Source organism: Cladophialophora carrionii, assembly GCF_000365165.1.
Source record: "Cladophialophora carrionii CBS 160.54 unplaced genomic scaffold supercont1.13, whole genome shotgun sequence".
Classification (NCBI taxonomy): Eukaryota; Fungi; Ascomycota; class Eurotiomycetes; order Chaetothyriales; family Herpotrichiellaceae; genus Cladophialophora; species Cladophialophora carrionii.
In genome coordinates this window covers 528,081-546,907 of record NW_008481820.1, presented here as the reverse complement: position 1 = coordinate 546,907, position 18,827 = coordinate 528,081, and the positions used below count along the sequence as shown (strand labels likewise).

Genomic DNA, 18,827 nt, shown 5'->3' with positions numbered 1-18,827 from the left:
AACCAACGATCTCCTGGGACACTCGTACGAGTAGAAACCAATCAAGGTCTGCCGGGCCACCCTTCGCAAAACGATCAACGACCCACCCGGAGCTTGGGGCTGCGTACGAGCCGGAGAGGACGGCAGAGCGAGTCCCACGTCCGCCGAGAAGAACTACCGATCGGCTCGGAAGGCAGATGACGAGCGACTGGCCAGGAAACCAGAAGCTCGGCGATCGGCTAGCACGGCAGGTAACAAGCGGGAGCCGTCGATCTGTCGGATCTGCGGGGAAGCACTTGCAGAGGCTGGGCAAACCCGGGGGCGGGGGTGGGGGCGGGGGTGGGGAGTGCCGTTCAGTAGAGCTGCTGATCATCGAGAGCCCATTGTTTCGGAAGGGAGCTAGACTGCGCGCGGACTGGTTTCGAACGTGCGGCCGATTGGAAAACCAGATTTCTCGCCTGTTCTGCGTATGTATGGCCTCTCCTGTGACTTGGGCGCCGCTGTTGCCGTCGCCGTCACTGTCACAGCGACTATCCAGAGCGTCACGGCTGATGGCCTTGACCCGGGCTGCCCGCGGTTCGGCCACCAGCCACTCGGTGCTTAGCCCTTGCATGGCTTCGTGCATGTATAACAGTACTTGAGATGGAGGCGGGATGCTGTCTTTGGTTTGCAGGGAGGAGTGCTGCTTGCACATGACCGTCCAGCACGGCCTCGTAGACAGTACTACATACTAGTAGGGTGCAGCAAGTCGAATGTGCTTGTGGTGCATTGCGCTGATGACCGGACCAGATCAAACATGTTCCGAGTCGCAGCTGGCTGGTTCAGGCCAACGGAGTCAACGCTCACGAGAGAGAGACTAGTGTCTCCCGCTTACAACTCTTCGGCCGGGACTCCACCATGTGTGAAATTGAAGCATTTGTACTGGGCGCGATCCGTTCACGTTGGCCACTTCGCTTCCTTGGAGGCGATGAACTTCTGTCCCTCTTCGGGACGGTCGGTCTTGCAATCTCTCCATGGTGGGTCGATACCTCGAAACACCACGACCACCTCGTCCTTACGCTGAACGAAGTCGACAAAGGATATAACCAAACCTTTGAGCGTTGACCGCGAAGACCGTAGATCCTTTTGTGGCACCTCCTGCCACCGCTCTCTTCATGACATGGTCATCTTCCTAGCCACAACATAGCCGAGCCTCTCCTTACCGTGTAAATCGCAGTGAGATACTGGATAATGGTCCTTCTGATATTAGGCAAAGAGTGTTCCGTGGATGCCTGTTATATAGCCGAAAAGATAATGCCACAGGGGACGGTCTTCATCGTGTGCTTTGAGAGGCTAGATAGGAGGCACAGTTGGCAGTTTTGGTCGTTGTCGAGCTTGCACCATCGGAGCCTCTGTAACTACACGGTTTTGCATCTTCCTCATATATGTGTCTCTGGATCGGCAAGGTGGCGCTGCAGCATCGTGGCGATTCGTGGACCCCTGTACGTGTGAAATCAGCATTTTCGGTATTCAGCATCTCTCATTGTTTGGTCCGGAAGACCTGGTAGATGTCATGTGAGCGAGGGCCGATCTCGAGTTTGGACGTATCCACAAGACCCTAAAGACAGTTTGACGTGCTGTGATTGCTTGAAGTGGTCTGACTCCGATGACCCGTGTCTAGAGGAAACGTCTCGGGGGTTGTTGACCCGGCCGACAGAAAACAGCCCGTCCTGTCCGTCGACGTGGTGAAAGGCCAGGGCTTTCCGCGAGCTCTTCTATCCCAGGCCGGAACCTGTTCAACTCTGCCTAATGACGTTCATGCCACTGATGCCTCTTTGGAGATCTATTCGCATCTACCAGCAATATAATCTCCTCGTTCTTGTCTTGATGAGTCGAAATTCTGCCAAAACGACCGCCAGTGTGGCAGGTCAAGATGACATGTCGATGCTCTGGTGGTGAGAAGTGCGCAATGCCGGGTAGCAAGCTCAGGAAAGAATGTCTCGGTGTTGCCCCTTACCGGCCTGTGACTTGAAAGCCGGACGATATGATGGATTTGGCAGGGGTCTGGTGAGACGCCCTGACGATAATCATGAAAACAATCCCAGCGCGTTGCGGCGCCTTAGGAGATGTTGTATGGCCATGACGCCGTCGCTGGATAGCCTTCCCAGCCACACTTTCAATGTCCCGGGTTTGTGTTCCCTGGAAGACGGGGTCTGGCACCTTGTACAACATCAGCACGTAACTATGAAAGTCTGTCAGCGGCATTCCACGTAGGGCAGGAGAGAGCGTGAAATATATCGCCAACTGCACTCCATGAATACCGACACTGTTGGTTCTATGTTGGTGCGCGACATCCTCGATAACTTACTCGTGACACCAAGAGTCACCATTTGCGTCTTGTTCGCAAATAACTTGGCTCGAACCAGGCGCGACTGAGCGCGAGAGCCGGTGTGAATGCCACCCCGATTCAAATCCCCCACGCCCCCGACCCCGTGCCCTCCGAAGTTGAAGCAATTCCGTAAGCTACACGGATACGTAAAACTGCTGCAAGGCTAGGCCGCAAGCCTGACAAGGAGAGAAAAGATATAGAGCACAGCACGGAAGACTTTAAGCGATGGTCGCCACTTCTGCAACTCCTTTCTGGAGTGATGGTGATTCATGATCGTGTGTATGCGCTGCAGATCCTGAATTGTCATGAACCGTGCTCTTACCATGCTCCCTCCGTGTCCTGCTCCTTGTCGCTACCTGTACGAATGCTTTTCGGTGTTCCCCTGACGAGACGGCTCGTATGTTGGATCCTCCAATGAAGTGGACTGGGTCCTTCATAAGTCCCCTCTTCAGGCGTCGGAGTTCTCCATTTTCGCTTTCTGAAGGGTTTGTTGGGCAATGTCCAGGGCGGAGGTGTGGACTCGCCTAACTTGAACTCGCGGGCTAGGTATAAGTCCATAAGACCCCAACGCTTGACCGAGGTCTTCCCCGTTGGTGATCTGCAGTAGTCTGTCAGCACCCGCATGGACCTTGTCGCGCCGTGCCGGTATGGGATCAGAGAGTGGATGGATAGAGGTATGACATGGCTTCAAGGTCGGACTGAATACTCGTTGAAGTTGATCTAGTTGCATGATTGCTTTGGAGTCTCCGTTCGCAGTGCCCTCCTCGCACGACCAAGCAGGTCTGTCTGAGGGTGGTAGTGATGGTGACGCTGTCAGGGAAAGCCTCTGGTAGTGGAGGACATTCAGCCTGAGTTGGGAACACCTCTGGTAATGGAGGCCATTCAGCCTGAGTAGAGAGAGGATGAAATTGTTCTCGACGGTAAGTGCTCGATGGTCAATACTGCCAATATTGTCGCTGTAACGTATATCCCTGCGTAACGGAAATCCCTGCCTGCCGCAAAAACCACACCGGGACAGTAAATATTCTTCACCACCGCGATCATTTGCTAAACGTAGCACATATCCATGCGCCGAGGTGGTCGCCGTGTCAAAGGAGATGGATGTGTTTGAAGATGTGTTCTGTGCTGTGGGTGGCGGCAGTCATGTCGTGTTGGTTATGCGTCTCTTATTGACTCCGCCTCTTCGTCGCGCCCTGCGACAGGCTTGGCAACGGCCGGTTTAATTAGTCGCAAAGTCAATTGAGGGAATGTCAAGAATAAAAATATCGAGAGCTTCGACTTTGAGAACCACAAAGTTACGTCAAGCCCTTCGAGTCTAGAGCGCAGCAATCACGCGTGAAAGTCGCCCCGCCGCACGTAAATGGCCCCATCGCATCTCGATCTCCGCGTCCTCACGGCGCCAGAGCTGTGGAACGATGCCGTCCTCGTCTCAACCTGCCTGCTGATCAACGAATCCTACAAAGGGCGCGAATCAGAGGGTCTCCTGGACCGGTATCCCAGCGCGGAAGACTTTGCGCGCGACCTCGGCGTAGACGGCCTGTGCGCGGTGATCCAGGACAGCCGGCGCGAGAACCGCCCCGTCGCCGTGGCGGTGGCGAAGCGGTGGAAAGGGCGACGGAAGGATGATGATGACGACGACGACGACGACGCTACTGCCCCTGACGCCGGGACGCGAGATTGGGAGATCGGCCCCGCCGCCTCGCGTAGCTTGCCTGAATATCGCGGCCGCGGGCTCGTCGAGCGGTGCCTGCAGGGTCTATCGGCACGGCTGGTCGCGCAGGTCACGGAGGGGCCGGTTCGGCTGTGGGTCAAGGTGGTGGAGGAACTCTACGCGGCGTACTGGGCGCGCAAGGGCTTTGTGCAGTGCGGAGCGAGCTACGTGATCCCCGTGGGAGAGTGGCATCACAATCGAGCCTACACGTTGGTGGATATGGTGAAGGAGATATCGAGGAGCGCAGATGGTGCAGGTAACGCTGGCTCGCGCCTAGATAGGACTGGGAGTGGCATCGTAGAGCCCGGCGCTTCAGAACTGGCGAAATGAAGCGCAAAGGGGAAGACGGACGCCAATTTCCGCGCTCTGGACTCCGATGGGACGCTGGCCCGCCACTTTTTCAATCTGTCTTGCCAACTTCGCGACGGAATTCGGCGGCCTTTTTGGGGAGTGGCAAATCTGAGCTGGGTTCCAACAGCTGAGTAGCAGAGAAAGCTTATTGGTAGGTCAGTCTGTCGGTGACTTTCACCATCCAAAACGAAAGGGCATTCAGGCGACCGCCACCGTTATGGCTTTGCCAATAATTCATTGATCCGAATGATTGTGGCAGGGAGCCGCAGAAACAGCTATATTTGAAAGACCTCAAACCATATTCAGTGTCTAGGCAGGTGCCAGGCTTTTGGCATGGACGGTGCCGGCCAGGATCAAAAACTCGCCAGTAAAGACAGAAATTGTCGCATAGCCACACATCGCGTGCAACCCGAATGCTATCGGCGATCAAGGCGGCGAGAGCGCGCGAAGCAAAATCGGCGTCGTCAAGACGGCTGTGTCTGGCTATTGGAGTGTTGTATTGAAGTCGACCAGCAGGCAAGCGGCGTCGAGGCACGGCTGCGCACGAATATCGTGGCGCAAAGACGTGGCGCCGCATTTGGCGTCTCAGACGCACGCCACACGTCAAGGTATCTAATCGTCGTCAGCGGGGTTTCCCGGCCGCCCACCAGACGAGGCCGAGTGTGGAAGCCTGTCTACGGAGTACCTTACCCCCCCGCCCCCCGGATACTTTACTGTGGGCAGTCAAAGAGGAAAGTGAGCTGACGCCGGACTTGGCAGTCACACGGTCGCTTCCAGTCTCTGCTTCACGTTCACCAATGAACGACAGCAGCGCGCCCTTACTTGCGTGCTCACTCTGATAGAGGAATGAGCTTTACGTTCAGCACGGGAACTTGATCGAAAACTCTGCGGATACTGGTACGAGGGGGCAAGGTCTCAATCGCAACCATATCTCGATCACTGACCCGATCTCCGGAGCCAAATCTTTGAAGCCTAATCTCTAAGCTTCTGGGTCCCATCTCCGGACCCTTATCTAACTCTGATCTCCAGATCTCCGGTACACTCCGGAACCAGATCCGAAAACTGATCCGCATCATGATCCGACCCGCAAATCTTGATCTTGCAAGAATCCTCCGGGGCACGTGGAGCTTCTCGAATTTGCTGGAGTACACAGTACTGGGCTGTGTGCGGGTACAAGACCATGTTCAAGTGCTGTACTCGTACTGGTTCACGTTCATCCTGGTTCGCGCTAGGCAGATCAATCACCGGTGCCAGTATCTCCATCTCAATGTTCATGTCACTCAGTCATAAACTTGAGCTTTTCCATGCTCATGAACCTCATCCAGGCCATGTTCTCGACCACTAAGATGGCCAAGGCCATTGACCAGACCATGTCGTCGTCCTCGAAACTGGAGGTGCATCAGAATATTTGGCTGTAGCTAGCTGGGCCTGTCCATGTTCTCGAGCCCGTACCTTCTGCCCTCACCACTCTTGCCTAAGCATTTGCGCGCTGTAATTACCGTTGGCACCACTCCACGATGCCTTTTATGTGTAACTCATTGGCCTCGCGCCGGTCCTTGTCCATCTTCAGACCTGTCGACTCGACGATTTCGTACATGCTGACCCCTATGCCCGTACTCAAGCCTAGGTGCATCCTCTTGATGGAGGAGTACGTCTGAGCTATCTGATATTATTCATGCTCCTCGGTGTGATTAGGTTCATGGACTCCTGGACGCTCGTGCTTTTAAACCCGAATCAAGTGGCGCATGAGGAGGAGTGGTATGTGAGGAAAGTGGGTCGTGAGGAGGAGTGATATATGAGGAGGAGTGGTACGTGAGGAGGAGTAGTACGTGAGGAGGAGTGGTACGTGAGGAGGAGTGGTACGTGAGGAGGAGTGGTACGTGAGGAGGAGTGGTATTCAGCGGCGATAATGCACCTCGTCTTGGTACATTAGAGAAGTGGGGAAGAAGACGGGGTATCACGACCCTATAGAATCGGCAATCCGGGGGCCGCAGTTTGGCACGAATAACTCCCATCCATAACAGTAAATAGCCTCTACCTGTTTAGCGATTCTTCAAAATCATGTATGACTGATCTAATATGTGCGAGATTGCTTGCAAAACATAGAATGCTTGCAAAATATAGAATGCTTGCAAAACATAGAATGCTTGCAAAACATAGAATGCTTACAGGTGTAGACTTCGACATAATGTACGCGGTGATTACCTCCGATGTCCTGATCCCGAGAAGTTACTATGGCCGCGAAATATTAAATGAGTTTGTGTTCGAAGTTGACTTTGGTTCCACGCCTGATGATTACTGGAAAGGATTCAGGCACAACGCCAATACGAGTTCAGTGTCCGCATCTCTGTATGTTACCCTCCTCTTAATTGTCGATGACGGTCGGTTTGGAGTGAAACATATGGATGGGTGCTACCAAGGTTAAGAAACTGCTCACGATTCACCAGCTCTCGACGATAGGGTGAAGCCGCCCCACCTCAGCGGCTGCTGCGCAGACCGGCACCTGGTGATCGTTCCTGGCTTTGGCAGGTACATTGCCATCAGGGCCCCAGTCTCTGGCGCTTCGTAGCCTTCACTTTCCCAACTCACTTTGCACGGTTGGCAGGAGTGCTCTTGTTGAGCGCACATGGTAAAGAACTGCTATGCTCGTGTCAAAACAACTCAACCCTATTCCCAATCCTGCAACGACTGCTAGAGCTTTCCTGGTGTATGAACTAAAACCAATGCCTGCGCGACCACGACACCACTTGCGCTTCGCATTCCATTGTATTTTGGAGTCCCGTTCATTCCATAACCATTACAGAAATTCATATTGGGATATGCCACAATGCCTGGGAAAATTGTGAGTCGGACTCGCGTCTCTGGACCAAGTTGACTGTCGTTGTGCTCTTCAGTCATCATCTTCTCAATGTCGAATTTGTCGCCTGGCGCTGGCCAAATAAAAGAATATTTATCGAGCATATTCAGTTTGAGTTGGCAGCATATCGACAGAGCTTTCTCGAATATAGGACGGATCTCCCTTTGCCGGTCACTCCACGATCCTGGTGGTCCTTCACCTCCAGGCATGCAGATATTTCCATTGTCTTGATCATCAGAAAGTAGCACTGACAGAGCATCCGCTAGATCCTTTGCTTTCTCAGCTGCACTAATTAGCAAATGATTACGCTGGAAGTTGTCTTCATCGATAAGTGACTGCAACACATTTTGTCGAACCTCGATCTCCATGAGGGGGCCGTCTGCGCATTACTGTCAGAAGGTGCAGAAAACTGATGAAGCCAGCAAACTTGGAGAAAATCATCCGAACTTACATGTGTCTCGTATGTATGAGTGAGTCCGGCGCAACACGACGTTTTTGTCACTGAAGATCTCGGGGAACTCAGTGTCCAAGGCCCAGCGGAGTGTTGCGACTCCAATTTGACTCCTTAACAGTTCTTCTTGTTTGACTTTGATACCTAGGTCCACGACACTTTCAAACAGAGAAGGCTGGCCCTCCACGCAGAAGACCTGCTTCGTGATAGCGCAAAGCCTGGGGTGTTTTTGGTCGATGACTCGAAATGATGGGTATGTAGCAAACCCAGCACCGGATTTTCTGTAGAAGCGAACGATAGCGGCGATCTTGTTAGAAAGATCTCCCATCTCTTGACGGACCACTTTGTCTGACATTCCCAGGCGTTGTACCTTTGGGCCACGGAGCAACAGTTCTTCGGTCCCACCCGCACTTTCCACGAAATGACTTGCATTTTCAGATTCTTTGCTGTTGAGAAACTCGGCTTTGGAAATTGTGTTATTGCGCTGCCGTGTGGGAAGAGTAGTGACATTCAGAGTACCATGACGGATTTCTCCAACGTCACTTGTGTTGGATGCAAGTGACTCGCTATCCGCTTGCGTATCGTCAATAAGAGCTGACTGATCTAAGCAGGACCTTCCATATTTGAACAGCTTTTCTGTTGTGATATTGTTGCTGGATGCTAGATTGGAGAACTTTTTGGCAATCTGTTGGGCCGTCCAAGGATGCTCGACGTTGAACATTTCAGAGATGTACTTTGCAGCACCTGGGTAGCCATGCGTCTTTCTTGCATCAACGTCCTGAAATTGGGAAGGGTACTTTTCCAAGTACTCGAAAAGTTTTGCAACCTGTTCTTTGGGCCACAATGCGCGTGGCATATCGACACAGAATAACCTGAGGCAAGAGTTTAGCTACCTTGAAACAGGCTGGGATGATTTGGCGTACACGTTTATATTATTGCTAACTTTTTCCGGCTTCCTTACCTAGCGGTGACTGTCATTCGATCTTGAAAAGTGAGGCGGGGAAATCAAGTCTCGTCCAATACCTCCAAAACCGGTGAGCTCGTCACACAGCAGCCTAACATTGAATGCTGCCTAGAGAGCTGCAGCCACTATCACATGTCTGACCAATCAATTGGGATCGTTCAAAAACCAAAGAATGGAATGATAGGCTGACACCAAGGCTGACGTGTCGATGCACGAAGCTGTTGATGAACCGAAAGTGATGGGACAATGGCTGGCAGGTTATATTTACCCTCCCCCCTACACCCATACTAACAAATTCTTCAACGGCGATAGTTATCCTCGTTGGTAACAGGAGATGCCGAGGAATACGCGATCGTCGTACAAGTCCAGCACTGGAGCAGGTCAACCCGGAACATCTCAAAGAGAAATCGGCCAGGATCGATCTGGCAGTCAGCGCAATGGCTCTCGTGAACCCACTTGTGACCATGAACAGATCGAAAATCTTACCCGACTTGCTCGTCATCTTCAGGTGATACCGAAGCACCGCTATACCATCGCTATCGACTACGGCACGACGTTCTCGGCTGTAGCACACACTTCCACATCTGTCACTGGTCCTCAAGATCGGAAAGCTGTCAATTTGACTTCCATCAAGCCTTCTGTCATCCAACAATACCCTGTTGGTGGCGGCACCCGCGGATGGGACGATGAGGTTCCTACACTCTCTCTCTATTTGGGTGATGGTGGGAGGGAATTCTATTGGGGAAATGGAGTTTTCAGAGTAACGAATCGTCCTGGAGTCGACGCAACAACAGTCCCGATACTCGACCTGGTCAAGCTCGACCTATCCGAGTCTGAAGAATTGAAGGAGGAAAGAGACCGCATCCAACAGAAATTGAGGAAAAGCGACGTCCCCATAACAAAGGCCATCGCCGATTTCCTTCGAGAGGTATGGAGATACACTTGCCAGACCATAGCATCAGAAGACGGAGAGTCGCACTTTCAGCAGAGCGAGAAGAGGGTTGTCCTCTCAGTCCCACCGGCTTGGAGTGCAAAAGCAGTGAGGGTGATGTTGGAAGCTGCTGCAGAGGCCGGGCTTCCGTCGCCTCAAATTGTAGCAGAACAAGAAGCTGCCGCGTTGGCAGTGTTGATCGAACGTGGCGTCGATAAAAAGCAAGATTTCCAGGTAAGAACATGGTTCCTCCGATCTGATATTCAGATACTTACTATTTCAGATCGGAAATACATTTCTAGTGGTTGATGCAGGCGGAGGAACTGTGGTACGAGACAGACTATCTCTCCTTTCCTCTCCGTCTTATCTTCAACCCCTGAATTGACAAACCCTAGGATGTTGCCGCGTATCTCTTAGAACAGAAAGACCCTTTTGGCGTCTCTGAGGTATCGAGCGCTGAAGGTAAATCCGGTCTCATGAAACCTTTCGTTCCTGCTCATTCCAAATTTAGGTCTCGCATGCGGATCCAGCCTTCTCAATCTCGCTTTTCGGGACTGGCTTGAAGAAATGCTGCGAGCTGACAAAGATAAGTATTCCGAGGCTGAATTTAAAAAACTGCTTCAGGCCGCTCCACTGGCGTTTGAGTGGACCAAAAGAGAGTTCGATGGTCTGAGTCAAGAGAACTGGTACTGCAGAATATCTGGAATCAAGGAAAGTTCAGATGGACGGTTCGCTGAAGACTTTGTCTGTATCTCAAGGTTCTCAACTTATGATCCTCCGAGGAAAAATAGTTGGCTAACTGATTCAGGGAACAAATGTGTCGCTTTTTTGACTCAATTATCGATGAAAAGATCATTCCGATGATAAGAAGTCAGATCCGAGAAATCCATGAGAATTCTGAGCAACTAGCCGAGAAGGGGCTTATCAAGGTTTGTCGAAGAAGTTGTTAGGAGAGCTTTAGAGCTAACACGCGTCAGTATATCGTTATTGTTGGAGGCTTCTGTGCCTCAAAATACCTTCAAAAAAAGATTCGGGATGCCTTCACGAAACCAAAACCAGGAGCCTTCCCAGACTATGGGATTGAAATTCTGACTCAAACACGACAGCAGTTTGTTCCTATAACTGCCATTTTGTGGAGACGTTCTAACTCATCACAACAGCCAGACCATCGTTGCTCGAGGCTCTGTCCTGAGAGCATTGAACGGGAATTTTGTGAGGCAACGGCGACTTCGTACAAGCTACGGGATCAAGCAAGATGAACTATTCGAGGCGGGAACGCATGACAAGAAACTGAGAGAACAAGATGAACACGAAGATCGTCAAATTGTCCGCGACTGCATTCTCTGGGTGTATCGATCAGTAAGTCTACCAAAGACATTGTTCATTGTGAAATGACGAATTGATACATTCGAATTGACGATGCTCAGGGCAAGCTGCTCAAACAAGACGAGCATCTCCAGGAGTTAGAATTGCATTGGACTGTTGACTTGGATTTCGACTTCAAAAATGGGAATCGTGCAGAAGAATTCACCTGCGAGATCTGGATGTCTGACGAAAAGGACCCATTGAACAATCAAACTGTGACTCAGATGGAAGCTGATAACAAACGTGAGTGACCCAAACTTGGACCGAAACACAATTTTGAAGACCACACTGAGATATCGTAGACATTGAGCCTTGTTGCCGTCTGGAAGCGGACTTGTCTAGTGCTGATGTCGAAACACTCGAAAAAGGTTACTCTAAGAGAAGGAAAAAGCATTTCTACAGGATTCCGTACTTCTTGAAGCCTTCGGTCCAAGGCGTGGAAACGACATGGGAGTTGTCTGTGCCAGCAGTAAAAGGGGCAGTGACACGGAGAGTCGTCATCAATATAGCATCAGCTTTCAAACCGGGTGAAGCGAGCTAGTGTGCGTTCAGCCAGGGCGACTTATCGTCAAAAATAGGCCGAGAAAATATTTCATCTACCTCTTGAAGATCGTTCTCGACACCAAAGGCATTGTTGCAGTAGGGAGCACCATTTTCTCTTACGAAGAATTGGAGTGTAAATCAGCTCGATGACGGACTTGATTCCTAACTAAGGAGCAAAACTAATCAAATGCACGTTAACATCGGTGAAGAACGGACTGGCGGTTGAACAATCGTATAGAGGAGATGATAGTGCTCTAGCCTGAATTCGTAGAACGTAGTGCAACGTAGAAGGCTGATAAGAACTACGCATTCATGCGCTCCTGGAAAGAGAAGGGGGAGTAAAAAGATGAGAGGACCGGTGAGTTGAGGTGATTGAGAAGTCCTGACTGGTGCGCTCACCGTGAATTTACCTCCTCTTGGCACCTATCTGGGACTGCAGCCTGCCGCTTTACATAGACATCGGCTCAGCCTGCTCAGGCCGCAGCTCACCCTCCTCATCAGCCGTACTCAGTCCCGTTCCTGAGCCCCACTGTCATTGGATGCTCACGCCCGGCTCAAATGCGGACGCATGGCCCTGAGCGAACTAGAAGCGGAACAGGATCGCTTCGTAAAGCATATTGTTACATCTAACTATGAATACACAGGTATCTTCACCCCTGAATTCCACCGACTCAAAGTCACAAGCGTCACAGAGGAACGACCTTCCACGGATCCGCCACGAATTCCAAGGCTGTCTCTCTGAGATGCCAAGGGTTAACATACACCTGCAACCCAATCCTGCTGGAGAACAGGTTGAACACTCTCATGATCAGGTACAGATCTCGCGGGGCCGTCGTCGAGTCATGGGGACAGGCTTTGTCTCGCATGAGCCTGTACTGATTGCTGCTCATGAAGAACGGAGTGTTGCAGGGCCCGGACGTGGTCTTGACTTCGATGTGATAATTCACCACCGGTGTTGACATTGACGTCGCGCCGGACTCGAGCCCAAGCCAGGCGGGATAGGGCAATGTCGTGTTTTCTCGAAGCAACTCCATCAGCCGCGGACAGTTGCCTTCGTACATGATATCCGAGATTTCACGGCCCTGCCACGACGGTTCATCGGCGTATTCGGGGAGGATGTTCACGTAGTGACGAATCGAGCTCTGCCACTGGTCGATGCCGAAATTTGTGACCCCGCAGGCTTTGAGGAACTCGAATACCTAATATTCAGTCCAAGTCAGCTACCGTTCATGTGCAAGGATACCTCCCAAGACTTACGTATAGTTCTCCCGCCGCGCCCACGCGGGCATTTTCTTCAAATCTACCGTTCCCCGTATCGCCAAACGTTAGTTTGAACGCTGCGTAATCCGCTGGTGGGTGGGCAAGTTCATCTAGAGCTTCGTCGATTCCATCCAACGATAGCGATCCTCCTCTCCTTTGAGGCGATCGCGCGCCTCGCCTGGCTTGGCGGATCACTTCTCGCAACAGTCTCTTGTACTGTTGATCCCGTGCCACCTCCTCCCAGATTGTATGGTGAGAACCAGTTGACCGAACGTGGACTGGAGAAGGAATGCTGCTCTCAGCTCGGGCATATGGTGCTGTGCTCTGTTGATCGACCCGGGTCACGACCACGTCGTGGTCGTGGTCGTGGTCGTGGTCAGAGGATGCGTCCGTTGGCGATGCAGGCGTCGGCATACTGCTGCTGTTAGGTTCGGCATCACCCAGAGCTGGAAATGACCCTGTCTGTCGCGATGGCACCGGTTTTGCGAACCAGGGATACTCCGGCAGGTCCTCATCCTTCATGATGGTATCCAAATCTTTCTTGTTATCATTCAAGATACGATAGACGACCTTGACTGCCCGTTCATTGTCGATGGAAAGTGCGTTGGCAAGTGCTTGAGGAAGCTCTGTGTGGAAGCAAGAATAAAGGCTATCGTAGTCGCTTGGGACGTAGATCGTCAACTTCCCATCAAGGAAGCAGATATCGACCACGGCTCGATCACTCTGAACCGTGACTGAGTCATACTCCTCCGGTAGCATGAGCTCTGTCCACATCTCTTCGCAGACGAATACGTCGGCAGCCAACAGTAACTCGTGCATCGTCGTTTTCCGGTTGTAATATTCCGAGCTATTGTAGTAGGTGGCACAGCTGATGAACAGTCAGGGAACTTTTTCTTCACGACAAGGCATTGAAACTCACCATGACAAGGCGTATGCCCGGTCTCTGATATAGTGTTGGAGAGCTTGATGGGCAGTTGCCTTGTCCACAGTTGTTTTTGACTCCACGAGGGCCGAGAGAAAGCGATTCTGCAGGCCCAGCAATTCGAACAGCGGATACAACGAAGTCATCTCTTCGTGACCAAAGTCAAGGATCTTTGTTTGGTTTTCGAAGAGCTGGCCATATCTCGGGTGGTCTTTGATGGTGAATGCTTGATCCACGGAAAATAGTTTCAACCCGTTGGCACCACGGACAGGTAGAAAGGCCGTTTTCTCCAAAGCTCTCAGTTGCTCCTCGTTGACCTGTACCTCACGATCTGAGGCTAACAATTCGCCAATGGTAAGTATGATACGCTTGACCTCGTCAACGTCGGGGGAAGTCTTCTTCGCCGTTCTTCCAAGCTCCTGTAAAAGAACGTTGATGTTCATCGTCCTGACTTTCATCTTGTCGACGAAGAATTTTTTAAGCTGGGGGTATACATGGTCCAGTGGCAGACGCCCGGAGATGGCGACAGTACAGTTCCACAAGCACTCTGAGGGTTTCAGCCACTTTTGACCAACATAAATCAGACCGTGACCATTGAGCTCTTGCCTAGGACTGCTGTCAGAGAAATCGGTTTCTTTTGGAGGGACGACCGTACCGAATGGCCTCGATCACGGGCTCAGAGTTTGCCATTGCATCTAGAGCTGCATAGACTTTTGGCGCCTTGCTCTCGATTAGAGGTGATCCAGCTGTTGCTTTCGTTGACAACATCTTGAGTTCGTCGATCAAGTCGTTATAGCTAACATTCCGCATATTCAAAATGGTTTTGAAGAAACTGGAAGCAGATTGATTAGCTCCGTACAACGGACTCAACACCTGCTTCGCCTGGAGAAAGCTTGGACCCTCCCAAATACAATCAGTTGATCTGTACCAGGCTTCCTCGGTTGTCTTCGAGCGGATCATCGGTCGCGTCGCAAATTCTTGCTGCTCCGAGTCAGTAGATGTCTCGGCATGCATGGAATTGACATACCTGTACAGCTTTGGCGTCTCCGACCGCCGTTGTTTGAGCAATACCGCTGTAGATCTTCTCACACGTCGGTAGTAAGTGGTCCTCTCCAAGATCAGCTAATAGGTACATAGCTCTCAAGTAAAAGCTAGCATTGACTTCACAGATCACTCCAAACTCTTTCAAAAAGTACCAAGCCTCGGATTGTTGGGTATCATAATCTCGAGGTAGTTTCAGGAATGGTAAGAGATTGGTCAGGTTGGGGTCTCGGCGCATATCCATCAATTCATGCGTTGGTAGAATAGTGTCGCAAAGCCTTTGTGTGGAGTCATTCAGACATGGTACCCGAACATTCTTCAGGTCGTTCTTGATTCTGGATGCATCAACACGGTAATCCGACCAATGTGCTTTGAGATTGGCGACAAAGCTGTCGGGATTATCTCGAGCAATCAGCTCCATCAGGGAATGGAGCTTCCATCCAGCGGACACTTCGTGTACCAGATCAGGGAAGTCTTTAACCCCCCATCTCTGAAGGTAGGATCTCCAGTCTAAACCATGGCGGATATGATTGGCAACTTGGGAATTCAGGTATTCTTTATCGAGAATCCCGTAACCACATTTGTGCAAATCCTCCTTCGGAGTTGCAGCAAGTAGTTTCTCTGCGTGATAGTTATCTTCCGAAGGAAAGAATAAGAAAGGTCCTTGAAGTAGTTTGTTTTCATCGCTCACAAGTAACAGACGCTTCTGACTCTGCGTCAACAGAGACGGTCGCTTTCCGAACCAAAAGAGGATTTCGAGATCCGTTTTGAACGTGAACATCGTTCCGGTTCTCTTGCATGACTGGTGCATCTCAAGGATGCTCGCTGTGACAGCATCAGGAGGGCATGAGGTAATTCCGAGACTCGTGTAGAAGCTCGCACGCTCTCCATCTGCAGCCGCCGTCTCGTGAAGTTTGTTAAACCCAAGACCATCAGGTACCTTTATCGACACCGAGTCTTCGTCGACAAGATATGGTAGATATACAGCATCCACACGCAAGGACAAGGTTGAAACCCAGCGATTGTCGTCCAAGGGGATGATTCTTAACCGCTCGACATCCTTCTTGATGGATTTTCTCCTAAGGAGCCGTTGTATGAGAGCAGCGAAGGCCGTGTGCCATGGGTCATCTAGTGGTATGTGGTGTATTGGGCGTTCCGCGCTCTGTGAAAGACCAAGTTGTATTCTCTCCAGAATTTGTGTAACCGAGATTTGCCTCACCCCAAGGTCTTCCAGAATTCTTACATCGCTTGATTCATAATGGTCCGATAAGTAGATGTCTTCGTCCGTGTCCGCCACGATTGGCTCGTTCTCGTGGATGAACCAGTCTGGAAGAGTTGTCATGTGCTCGATGCTGTGAAGTTCATCCCGCCGTGACCGTAAAATCGGTGAGGCTCTGTACGAGAGCTCGGCCTGAATGTCAGCCCATAACCATTCCCAAAAGCCTTGCATGGGTTTTTGGGGGAGATAGCGCATCCATGTAAACTCCAGAGGGTCGCCAGAGGTAACAATTTTGTCCACCAAACCGACAAACGCCCTCGAGACTCCTACTCGCAATGCATTATTCCAATCCGTATCGGGAACACTCTCACGATTAGCTGTGAGGATAAAATTTGCGTTTATGAGAAACTGGATTAGTTAGCCTCGTACTGCGAAAGGTATCAAAGACGCATACAGGGAGCTGTATAATGCGCTGTACTGGAAGATAAGCGAATACATGCTGCCCGTTGGTGGGAATGACGGGCAGGCCATCCGAATCCACCTCAAATGCGACGGTCACATCGCTCTCAGAGCTTGTACGATGTGTGTCAGAGGGGAGGTCGCTGACTGTGTATTGAAACAGCCTGAGCCATGTTGTTGCTGACGTATGGGCGCCAAAATTCCCGGTCACGGTGGTGGTAATGCGTATTTCATCGGATCTCAAATCTCCGCCTTTCTCGAAAGTCATTCGATCTGACCGTCCAGCAACGCCATCCACGACGACGACCAACTTCTCCAGCTTGCGTAGCGCAAACATGATTGTTTTGGGTAGTTTTTCAAACTCAGACACGAGGCGTGTGGCGAAGATGTCGCGCTGGTCATAGTACCGAAGTGTCAACCTCGTCCCTACATTCGAAGGTAGAAGAGACGTAACATCGGTCCACACAGGAGTGATCATTCCCACGCCCTCTTCGCCTTGGCTGTGCTCAAACCTGAAAGACCAGAGCCCAGATTGGATGTGGACGTAGTCAGCAATGCCAAACACCGATTTAAACCCCAGGCCTTTCTCCCCAGTAGTATCGGCATTGCTGGCTTTGGAGCTTTTACCAGTATCGCAGATAGATTCGACATTCTCGAGTGTGAATCCTAGCTCGTTGGACTCGATGATCAGCTCGGAGGGCTTGATTCGAAACGTAATAGAGGGCTCGATATCACTTGCGTAACAGGAGTCGTCTCCATTTTGGAGCAATTCATAAATAAGCCTGAATCTGGATGAGTAGAGCTGCTCGGCGACGCTACTGCTGTTAGCAACCAGACTTTTGAACAGAAGGAAGAAACCGACGTTCTAGTATATCGGGCGTACAAGGCTCTGTGCTCGGCAGCTCTTCGACGGTAGTCTTCTTGAAAGCTCGAATCTGTCTTGCGAATTTGGCTTTCGTCGTAGTCGTCGATGATACCCCGATCTCTGCGGATTCTATTGATCTCATCTCTTGCTGCAGCGACATTGAGGGGCCGTCCGTTTCCGTTGAACCCGGGCTTCGGCATGTTTCTTGTGGCAGAGCAGTGAAGACGCAGTATCTGATGAGTACAGAAAGGTTCGAAGACACGATTGATGTGCTTAACACGTCACGCTGAAGAGTCCATGTCAGGTACACACCAACCACTCACCCCGTCATCTGCAGGAGTTCGCCGGTTGTACTCCGTACACGCCATTGTTTGAGACAAGCGCTGTACTTACACTCGACCTAATGTGGCGTCTCGCTGACACAAACGTGAAGCGCTTCAGCCCCAATTGAACCCTGCTGGGCAAGTCTTACGTTGCATTCATGTAAGTCGAAAAGAAGCCCGTTGTTGGGGCCGCAGAGGTTCTAACTTCATGTGTTATACAAATGTCCTTTTGGAAGCTAGCACTGCAGTAGAATTCCTCAGAATATGCAGAGTAAAGGTTCTGCGCCTCAGGGGTTGAAACAGTGGGTGTTACAATGCTGTAGCCCCCTGATGATAACCCACAAACGTCAACGTTAACAGGCCCGGCGAGGACTCATCACAGTATTCAATTGGCGCCTGAGCATACTGAGGATGCGATCATCACGTATGAGGATGAAATTTCGCAGTGAGTTTCCAATGATAAGAGAGTTGAGGTTTAGGATGGTATCAGGGTGTTGCAGAAGAGAACGGCGTTCAAGGAGTATGGAATCAGCTGGAGAAGTTTGGAGGAAAGGTGTAAGCTCGGCTGCTGCTAGTAGAGGTGTACCGAGTAGAGTCCCTGTCTTCCTACTGACGGGGGCCTGACGGAGGACATGTCCAGCCCCCTCTGTGTTCGGCAAGTACCCACCGAGCCGCGTAGGCGGAAGCAACGGCGAACTGCCCCCGGAAGCGCCGAACCTTTATGTACGAGGTACAGTACACGTGCCCGGAAAAGCGAGCAGAACTTCCGCACCTGACATCCAGTAGATACTGTAGTCTCACATACCTCGTATAAGACCGACCGAGTCTTCAAAGCAAGCAAGTTTCTCAGCGGTGCTAGCCTATTGCTTGATGTGCAAGAGGCTCTGCTGCCTGTTCCTGACAGAGCTACTGGAAAGAGATGCGAAGGTCATGGCCTTGCCCAAGAGATGGGTTCCTTAACAATTGACTTGATAATCATTAACTATGGTTAGTCCGTCATCCAACCATTGCTGCCCTGCTCGAATGGTACTCGTACACATGACAGCCACGCAGTTTGGGGATTTTTGGTTTGCCTGGTTTACGGCGGAACAGCTGCTGCTCCCTTTCATCCTTGAACTGGCACTGGTTTGCCGGAAGCGAAGGTTTTGCAACTTTACGGGGGCGTCGGGCCTCCACCAACTAATGACATGGTCTCTCCCCGAATGCCGCACGGGGTGT

The 18,827-nt window shown here is 51.2% G+C and overlaps 4 protein-coding genes across 4 annotated transcripts; 2 read left to right on the top strand and 2 right to left on the bottom strand.

Moving 5' to 3' along the window:
* Positions 1-3,707: 3,707 nt before the first annotated feature.
* G647_10313 (uncharacterized protein) lies at positions 3,708-4,388 on the top strand (the record flags this gene model as incomplete). The annotated part of the gene is made up of 1 exon (XM_008726304.1): positions 3,708-4,388. The coding sequence occupies one exon, from the start codon at positions 3,708-3,710 to the stop codon at positions 4,386-4,388; it is 681 nt and encodes a 226-aa protein (XP_008724526.1).
* A 2,712-nt stretch (positions 4,389-7,100) lies between these two features.
* On the bottom strand, positions 7,101-8,573 carry G647_10312 (uncharacterized protein; the record flags this gene model as incomplete). The annotated part of the gene is made up of 2 exons (XM_008726303.1): positions 7,101-7,645; positions 7,718-8,573. The coding sequence occupies 2 exons, from the start codon at positions 8,571-8,573 to the stop codon at positions 7,101-7,103; spliced, it is 1,401 nt and encodes a 466-aa protein (XP_008724525.1).
* A 442-nt stretch (positions 8,574-9,015) lies between these two features.
* G647_10311 (uncharacterized protein) lies at positions 9,016-11,228 on the top strand (the record flags this gene model as incomplete). Its single annotated transcript, XM_008726302.1, has 8 exons — positions 9,016-9,846; positions 9,896-9,940; positions 10,008-10,074; positions 10,124-10,370; positions 10,421-10,541; positions 10,590-10,720; positions 10,773-10,971; positions 11,040-11,228. The coding sequence occupies 8 exons, from the start codon at positions 9,016-9,018 to the stop codon at positions 11,226-11,228; spliced, it is 1,830 nt and encodes a 609-aa protein (XP_008724524.1).
* A 978-nt stretch (positions 11,229-12,206) lies between these two features.
* G647_10310 (uncharacterized protein) lies at positions 12,207-17,486 on the bottom strand (the record flags this gene model as incomplete). Its single annotated transcript, XM_008726301.1, has 7 exons — positions 12,207-12,719; positions 12,778-13,648; positions 13,700-14,308; positions 14,358-14,686; positions 14,730-16,370; positions 16,417-17,236; positions 17,284-17,486. 7 exons carry the CDS (start codon positions 17,484-17,486, stop codon positions 12,207-12,209), a joined length of 4,986 nt encoding a protein of 1,661 aa, XP_008724523.1.
* Positions 17,487-18,827: the final 1,341 nt, after the last annotated feature.